Source organism: Fulmarus glacialis, unplaced genomic scaffold, assembly GCF_000690835.1.
Source record: "Fulmarus glacialis isolate BGI_N327 unplaced genomic scaffold, ASM69083v1 scaffold36777, whole genome shotgun sequence".
Lineage (NCBI taxonomy): Eukaryota > Metazoa > Chordata > Aves > Procellariiformes > Procellariidae > Fulmarus > Fulmarus glacialis.
The window spans coordinates 1-9,800 of record NW_009225729.1 but is presented as its reverse complement, the minus strand read 5'-3'; the positions used below and the strand labels follow the sequence as shown (position 1 = coordinate 9,800).

General features: G+C 42.0%; 1 protein-coding gene across 1 annotated transcript; it reads right to left on the bottom strand.

Moving 5' to 3' along the window:
- Positions 1-390: 390 nt before the first annotated feature.
- On the bottom strand, positions 391-1,107 carry LOC104080248 (nuclear transcription factor Y subunit beta-like; the record flags this gene model as incomplete). Its single annotated transcript, XM_009582572.1, has 2 exons — positions 1,014-1,107; positions 391-521 (listed from the first exon to the last, which is right to left on the bottom strand). Coding segments are annotated over exons 1-2 (225 nt in total), but the record flags the coding sequence as incomplete, so codon positions are not given.
- Positions 1,108-9,800: the final 8,693 nt, after the last annotated feature.

The window sequence follows — 9,800 nt, the reverse complement described above, 5'->3', positions numbered from 1 at the left end:
AGAATATAATAAAAGCAGATTAAATTTCATAAGGGGGAATCACATAGAAAATATTCTTAATGATATGGGATTGTCACCAAGTCTTACCCATTACGACAATTTCAGAGAACACATCTTAGAAAAAGAAAGCTCCTGAAAGCCCTACGAAGAGCACTGTTGTGGATACTCTAATTACGGCAGTTACTAAAAGCTTTCAGAAATCAAAAAAAAATGGACTTGGTCTCAATCACCTCCTGCTTAGTGGTTTTTTTGTTTTGTTTTGTTTTTTAAAGGCTTTTCTCCCATAAACCAGGATCATTTGGAAAAATGTATTGTTCTACCAGCTCAAGTTCACTCAGAGGAAGGAATAAAATCCATTAAAACGCTTTCTTTACCCAACAAGGGTATTACCTTTCCTGTTTGGGGTATGGCATTTTTCATTATCCTTGCCACATTTGCAATTGGAAGATAAATATCTTGTTCTCTAAAACTCTCTTTTGAGCCATTTGTATCTTCGTGATCATTCATGCTGTCCTCTGTGTCTAATGAAATAAAGAAAAGTTAACAGAAATTGTATTTGATAGACGGCTGGCAATAATTAAGTCAAGTTTAAAATCTTATACTGAAGGATGAAGAACGTTTGAAAGGCCAGTGTGTTAACATTGTAGAAATAATTAAAACAATAGATGTAACACCAGTGTACCTTTATGGGTGTTCAATATCATCTTATATTATGCACAGAAATGTATGTGGCTGCTGAACACCAAGCATTCTTAATGTCATGTCAAAATACAAACTGGTTCCTACAACATCTATTTTTTTGTCATCACCCTGAAGGACTCAGTGTCAACTTTGACAAATCCAACCCCCACCTCCAGACTGCAGAAAATATGCTTTATACAGCGAGGCATTATGAATACAAACAATTGCAAATTCTTAGCTTGAGAGAAGATAGCAGAGAATATACAAGAACTGGAAGGAAATAGATATATATACACATACACAGAAAGAGTATTTATTGTAACATTTCTTACCATCGTGAGGCTGTATCACATAGTGACTGCCACCAATGTAATCTCCAGCAATTCCTAACTGAGAAGCATCCGTTGTGGAGCTATCACCATCCATCTATAACCAGAAGAAGGAAACATTTGAGGTATGTTTGTTATACCGTTATACTGATGAAAAACAGCGCTTTAATCAACTTAGAACTATGAGACCACAAAGTATAAATATTTCGTCATTTGAGAACAGTATGCCCTCTCGTTACTGAGCTTTATTGACAGTGGAAATTGTGAAACTGTTTTGTGAAGCTTCCCCAAAAATTCATCTGGAGGCACAGGCTGTGCACAGAAACTTTTGGTTCATGCAGCACGTGTATAGCAACCTTGTGTCATTCCCATGAGAGTCTGACCAGAACAGGCCAAGGCATCTGTTTCTCTGAACAACCCTCAAAACCCAACACCAGCCCATTGCTCACTGAAGACTTGGCCTACAATTATTACACAGAGTGCATCCTTCACTCACCATTACCCTCCACCCAAACAACTTCTGTCAAGCCCACTGACAAACTTCTCCTAGCCAGACCTCAGGACCAGTTCTGCATCCTCATCCTCCCTGAGGCACCAGTTGCTCCTAGGTGCCTTCTGAGTCGTGTTTTCCTTTGCTTTCCCTGGTCCTGCCCCGCCTCGCTCCTCTGGGCATCCTTCAGTGCTCCTCTCACAATGTTCTCATGTGGTGGCCAACAAGAAGCCTTCTCCTTGGGGCTTTAGAGACAGGGTGCAGTTTAATAGGTAATTTCAATGCCAGGAGAAAGAAAGAAGCCAAAAGAGCCAGTGCTTCCCTCCCTGGCCAGGGACCTTTGTCCCGGGAGGCACCGACCACGTTTCAGCTGGAGGAGTCTGGGAGAAGCCTGCCCTTCCCCTTCCAACGGGGACAAAACTACTGAGGTCAGCAGCAGCCATTTGCTGGTAAGTCTCAACGTTTGCTAGAAAATCTACTTTGTGAATGAGTAAATAGGTCTCACAGTGCTGCTCTGAAGGGAGGCTGTGGCCCAGAGACTCCTCAGCAGCCTGCGGTCTCACTGCTGGGAGACATCCCATGTATTGCACCTCCTCGTTCTGCAGAGGCAAAAGAGGTGAAGATGCCTCCTACGTCCCTTGAAGTTCACACCTCTTTAGTGAGGACTTGCCACAACAGCAACCCAACACATCACTGCCTTTTGCATCCACATTTTACCACCGTACAAAACACGCAGATACACGTGCATTCTTGCAATAGCAAATGCTCCAGCCCATCTAACCTGTTACCATATTACGTTTTGCCTTTTTGCAGGAATAATGAATTTCCTTGAACACTATCATCAGGTGCTCAGTAGAAAGCTCAGACCTATATAGAAACATGGCAGACAACAGTTTCACTTTCAAAGGGGCTATTTTAGCAGTGCCAAACCTAAGTTTGAATTCAAGTCTCCAGCTTTTTAAGACTTTTGGACAATCTTGACTTTTTTCCAGTTGCAGGTGTCTTGAAAATTAGTATACTAAAAACAAACTTTTGCAGAACATTTAGCTCCCATGCTTCCAAAACCCCCCCCCCCCCCCCGGTACGGTTGTATTTTTGCAGTCATGTGCTTTAATAAAGTTTCTTTTGCAGAGAGGAAACAATGCAAAAATTAGGGAGGGAGAAGGGGTTCCCAGCACATGCAAACTCTTTCAACACTAGCGCACAAATCCAAAGATTTTTTTAACACATTAGATGCACAGCACCAGATTCGCCTTTGCCCCAAATTTTCTTGGCAATGTTTAACATCAAACAGCTCTGTTAGCATTTGCTTATTTCCTGTTTGCTAGAAAATTAGCTCTTCCGTTCCCATTCTACGCTTCATGCAGTTCCTTCGCTGGACCAGCACTTCCCATGCTTCCCTCTTCCCACCCCAGCTGTTTCTGACCCGAGCAGCCAGCCTTACTGACGAGATACACACACAGCCCCACGGGAGGCAGAACCCGGCTCAATTCACTCGCTGACCTACACCAGCTGTGCAGGTACCCTGGTGTCTTTGGAAAGCAACCTCTGCCCCAAAGGGTTGCGTGGTCATTGCCGGTGAGACCATGCAGCTCACTTCTTTCCAGAACCATTAGCCTGAAGAGGGAGAGGGAGGGAGAAGCAATCTTGTGCTATTTTTATACCTACCCAGAAAGATGAGCAATTTAACCTGTCTCTAATCTGCACTTTGCCTGTGGCCACAGGGCTGGGTTTCCTTTCAAACCTTAGGCAACATCCAGTGCTACGCTTGGCCACAGGTGCACACATAACCCGACCACCGCTCGCAATCAAGGCAATGCTACAAATAGCTGGAAGTAGCCTTAGGAGCTGTTTAAGAGAAAAAAACCTCTTCCACCTCTTCTTTGTGGTACAGAATATTACACACACAATGCTTTTTTTAAATCACTTCTGGTCCCTTTTGATGGGCTTTTGTAAAATAGTTTCACTTCTTACACAGCAACTCTGCCCAAAGGAAGGGCAGCACTTTAAGCATTAGCCTTCCACGTTCCAACTTTCACATAAATTCGCTTTGTCTGCATTTTGCAGACTCTTTGTTGGGAGATTTAACTTTACTTTTCAATTTTCCAAAGGGTCTGCAGATTGCTTACTCAGCTCGCTGTAATGACAGTGCAAGGATATCACAATCCTGCACGTCAAGATCACCAAAACTGACATCACCCATCATTAAGAGAGTTGTCTCTCTCTTTTCCTTCTGCAATTTGAAGCAATTAATGTTCTGCAGTCTAGTAAATCCCAAAAGCTACCTCCAAAACTAAGTTAGGATTTTCTGGCAGTCTTGTTCTCAGTTTCGGCTCTCTGATCCCTACTAGAATTTAACTCAGAATTAGGGTCTCCACAAACTTTAAGCGTTAAGTTTACTCAGCCCCAGTACTATTTTAAATGCCTTGATGTTTCTTCCCCTCTCCTTTTTCAGTCTTCTATGAAACATATCTTCTAAAATGTTTCCTTCTTTCAGGACTGCAATATTCTTCAAATTTCTGCAGTGATGTGGTAATTCACTTGTTTCTGCTCACCCCTCTTGCAGGCTACCCCATCTGAATCTTTATTGCCAAGACCCAGCAACATTATTTAAGAAACTATCTTGCTTTCATTAGCCCAGCTCACCTTCAAAAGCCAATTCCTGCCTGAATCTCTTTTAAACCATTGCTGCCTCTGTAGACAGTTTTGGCCGTATTAGACTAATGCATCCTCCAGGTACTATCTTTGCTTTTATTCTTTTCTGCGTGCACATCTCCATATCTACTTAAAGTATGTATTATTCCACAATTAGCGAGAATTTGAGTGGAAGCTTATCAACATTATGAATCTAAAACAGTGATTAGCAAAATTGACAGGAAAAGGCTTGCAAAAGAAAAAGGCAGATCTGTCTCAGACAAAGAAAACAGGCACTGACAGCTTAACATCAACTGAAATTACTTCTGTGGGTATTACTCTAAGAAAGATTTTTAGCTGCGAGGACAACCTTGGGACAGGGGATTATGGACAGCGTAACACCCTTCTGCATAATGCTTAGCATAACCAGGTCCTAATCCAGGATCACAGGATAATTCAGGTTGGAAGGGGCCTCAGTAGGTCTCTAGTCAAACCCCTGCTCAAAGCAGGGTCAGCTCCGAGCTCAGAGCAGGTCGCTCAGGGCTTTCAGCCATGTCTTGAAGACCTCCACGGACAGAGCCTGCCCAGCCACGCTGTGAGCCTCTTCCACTGCTTGGCTGGCCTCGCGGTGAGAAAAGGAGCAGCATCCCTACGCAGTACTTCAACCCAAGTAAGTTTGATGGAAGAATTTCAGTCAGATTTAATTTCGTCATTTAATTCAAATCTAAATCTATGCATCTGAATATAGCCATTGTAATTAATATACCATCTAGTCACGCTACTAGTATTTCTTTGAGCCCAATGGATGACACAAACATGACCCTGCTGAAAAATGTGGCCACCGCTATCTTAGTCACCTCATAATGACACATTCAAGTATTATGGTTTTAATTTCAGATGTTCAAAACTCAAGTCAATCACCAAATATCTGCTCAGCACAAAGTCTGTAATACATACAACACAATACAATGCTCAGAAAATGAGAAAATGCTACTCTCAATACACTGTTGCTAATTAATCCCCTCCTTTAAACAAACAAAAAAAACCCCTCAAAAAACAAAAACACGAAACAAACTAAACTTTCAGCATCCCTGGTGTTACTCTAAAAAGGCAGCAGTCCAATGTAGCATAGAAGCACCACCCTGCCTACAGTAACTGCAGTCACCAGTTGACTAAAAGGACAACAGTTCTTACGCTGGCACGTTTAGTAGGAAGAGCTACTTCTTTGGATGGAAGTAGACGCTAAATTTCATAAGCAGGCAGAATCCTGGAAGATCTAATCCTAAAAGGTCCAGACGGGCAAATACTCTCCTCTCAGATTTTGCTTTAACCCCTGGAGCTGTTAGAGCTTTCTTTAAATAAAAGTACTTATTTGCAGATTACATATCCCATTCGCATGGCAGTTTCAGCATGCAGATATTGCAATGGCTCTTAATACAAGACAGTGTCTCCTACACCTGTGTGGCTACCAAATTGTACAAATTCCACCACTTTGGTCTAGTAGCATGTAGTGCACACATCTGCAAGAAGCACTAACTGCATGTTGTACATTACCCTTAGCCTTTAGCACTAAGAAAACACTAAAGCTCCTCCATGCATACACATGTTGGCTGAACAAGACTAAGAGCTAAACATATCAGAGGCGACAACATGTCAGTCTCTAAAGTGACCATGCCACCATCTGATTTTTATCAGCAACAAGCGAGAGAAACCAAGTAAGTACCAGACACTCAACCCAAATATTCAGTGATACACTGCAAAAAGCATCTGAATACAGAGCAGCAGCACAAAGTTTTCTGGTGGTGGTTTCCTGTTTGTTTGGGGTTTTTTTTAACTCTAATGAAAATGAATATTACTAGGAAGATACAAATTAATGGATACAGGAAAATTAACCTGAGAAATTTCAGATCAATGGCATCAAAGAAAACTCAATTATAAGCTGCAAGTGAATGAACATACAGGTTCACACTAACATCTGGTAGAAAATTTTCTGGAGGATGCTTAAAAAAAAGCTTCTGTCAACTGCCCACAACTCAGAGTGTTCCTAGAATACCTCTATACTGCATCAATAAAACCTCAGTATCTCAAAGTAAATCTTGCATCCTGTTTAATCTTAAGAGCTCTCTTAAGAGAGCAGTATCAGTGGCTCAGCTAAATGATAACTAAAGAAGAATACAAGCCCAGACCCGTCAGCACTGAGGAGAGGAAGGGTCTAAAACTTAGAGCCGCATAAAAGGCAAAAACAGAATCAAAGAAACAAGATTTCATCTTCAGACTGGGGAAGTTATCTGGCAATGATTTGCAAAACTGGTCTCTTGAGGGGAAACCAAAGGCCTCTTGTGATTTAAGTACATCAAATGGTATTTTTCCACCCTGTCTCCCAAAATTACTACTCTATAAGAGGGATTGCAGAATATGATATGAAATGAACTGAAGCACTTGGTACACTTTCCACGCAGTTGTCCCTGCCACAGAAGCAGGACAGAAATGTTAACTAAAGCTGTAGGTAGTAACCACATCAGTCATCATAGATTAATTTTGCCACCACACCTTATCACAAGAGATGTAAAGCTGTAAAGCAGTACATAACAGAGACAACAAAGTTTTGAGCTTTCTGCATCCTCGCTTGCTGCTCCTAAACAGAAATAGAGAAAGAATTTTAAATTGAAAATACAATTTTAATTTCCTTTTATTTTTCAATGACTTCTGGGGAACCTAATTTCCCACTGAATTCTCACCTGGCAGCAAAGCAGTGTCTCCTACAGCAAGAAACACCGGTTGGTAAATGCATTCACAGGACATCATTCCAGCATATCCACAAAACCGTAAAGTTAAAACCCCTTAGCATGTGCCTAGAACACAAACAGATCCTGCATTGTCTCTCTCCATCTCAGGCTCCTCTAACCTCTCACATTCAGTGTTTTCCCCCCCAGCAGAATAACATTAGGAGAAGCAGAGTGAAGCTGAGAGGACCTGGCAGCGTCACTAAGGCTCGTTAGCATCTAGGCTGTACGAGGCTTCTTCCCCTGGACCACAGGGAGGAAACCTTTCCCTTATGAAATCCAAACAGGGCCTTTTCACCCTTCCACCTTCCCCCTCCACGTACCAGTATCATCAACTTTACGGCACATCTTACGAGCCCTGATGTCACTGGCCACGAGTCCCCTCCACGTGGATCCAGCTGCGCTAGAGTATGTGGTGGCTCCTTACTAGGTTGGCTGTTTACAAGCATGGTTATGCAATATATATGGGGGGACTACCAGTGCATACACGTTTACATCAAGTAGGAGTGGATCAGTGATACGGAGCAAGCAGGAGAAACTGAGTTTCCATGCCTCCTCTTTTTTAGCAGCAGAAGAGAGAAGCTGGAAGGAAAAAAACAAAATGAACAGAGGAACAGAGGCAGTTCTGTTGCTTTTGCAGAGGCTAGAAGAGGGCAGCAGTGCCGAACAGACTGCACCAGCACCTCCTTCCTCCTGCAACACTGACTGAAAGCCCCATATTACCTTTCCATATTAAGTTTTTGATGCTTTTCTAGCATTTTTTTTGTGAAAAACTAAGCTTATCTTTTATTAAAGCCGCAATCCATAAATCCTGCCTTTTTCTTGTATAAGTTTAGTAACATTTGTAAGTTCTTCCTTCATTGCAGTAGTACGTCAAGTGTGCCAATAAGCTTATTCCTCTCAAGCAATAGGGCAAGTAAGAGATTTACAAAGCTAGTTCAGGACAGGCCAGTATTTTCAGACAAAATTATCAAATTTGCTGACCCTTCCTTTTATTCTACCGATTTACACGTTGTTTAGTATGCATATATATAGACTCATGTTTTGCACTTTTTACAAGCATCCTGCCACTAAAACATCAATATCCACATACCATGTTTCTCTAAAGTACTATTGCAAAACTCGGTACTGGAAAGTCAAGTTTCTTTCTAAGCGAAATTTTTAAGGTGAAGTGACATTAGAGATTTGCATTTGAAAGCACTAAAGGAAGAGCCTTGCAAGCCTTTTTAAAATGTTGACAAAACAAGGTATCTGACTTTAAAAGTTTCATAGTATTTCACATTTCATATGCTCACAGTCTCTTGAACAATCTTTTTCACTCAATTTCTGTACACTGCCTCCCTTCATATAATTATTACCACAAATAAGAGGTTATCTATTAAACTTTGAATTGCTGTAATTGTCAAATACTAAAGCCTAAAGAGGAACATCCAGTATTCTTGACTTCTTTCAAATATAATTTCATGGCTGTAAATGCTAACAGCCAAGACCATACATAATCACCCGCTCAATGTGGAGCACAAGCACCTCACACAGACCTCATAAATAATGATTCAGACTAAACCACCTTGGGTCTCCCAGAGAATTACAGATGGATCCTCCCTTAACATTATAACTGTCATGCCATAGGCCACATAAGCAAAGAAGGAAAAAAAAAAAAAAAAAATCACTAAGCTTATTGTTTAAGAACGCTATGCTAATGATTATGCATAAACACCATTTCTCCATTCCTGCGTCAATTAAAGCCAGACTGTGAATAATGCCCAAAGTGGCTCCTTCCATTTTGCTTCTCACTACTATTTTGCCTGAGCTTCTTTTGAGAAAGCTGCAATTTTTTTTTTTTTTTAGTTGACAATAACTTCCATCTATCAGCAAGATAGGCAAAGGTTACTACAGGTACGAGAGCCCACTCAAGGGATGAAATCTGTATTTCTATGTCCCTCACTGCCTAGGAATGTTTGGATCATTATCAATTATTTTGCCCTCCCAAAAGCAATCCAAGCACACTAGGTAGCTTTTACATGACAGTTCTCTGCACAACAAAATCTTTCTGGTTAAGCCTCGAAGAAATCAATAAAACTGTAAGTTGACTGTTTCTCTATTGCTGCAGTATTGCAGCAGCACCTAAGAAGGTTTCTTTAACCAGTCTACCTTAACAGTTGCAGAAACATTACTAGAACACATGAATTTTTTTTATTTTCCAATATGATTGTCTGTGAATAACCTACACAATACTCTTCAGTATCACCAACTGTGTAATTTCTGGATGGAGCAGTGGCTGGCACGCACAGGTATGCCCAAGAACACTTGCTGAACATGTAACAGTTGTGTAGACATTAAGAAAGACAGAGTCCTGTTTCTCTCCTACCTGCCATGTGTTATGGGATAAGCCACCAATGCTGTTTGGCTGTGCCAGCTGATCAATCTCACTTTCTGACTTCATGCCCTTCAATGATGCAACAGCTGCCAGCACAGGGGCACGAGGGGGAAAACCACAAATAGCCTCAAAGCCTTCCTTACACCTAGCTCGCATCTTTTCGATAGATACCTCATCTATCACGATTCCTTGTTTTCAAGTCGAACAAGACAACACGTCCCCAGTTATTTAGCAACTTTATTGTTATAACATCACCTCGGCTGCGATTTCCGTGCTGAACGCGGCAGCCTCCCAGTCCTGTGGGGAGGAGAGGCCGCTCACTTGTACCTGCCCGCTGGCTGGCAGCTTTTTGCCGGAGCCCACCTGCAGACCACTGCCCGTTATTCCCTCCCCGAAGCGCCGTGCCCAGACCCGGCTGCCCGCACGGTCACCCGAGTACTCTCACCACATCCCGGGGCCTCGCCCTACGCTCCTCATCCCTGCAAAACGCCGCCACCTTCAAGGAA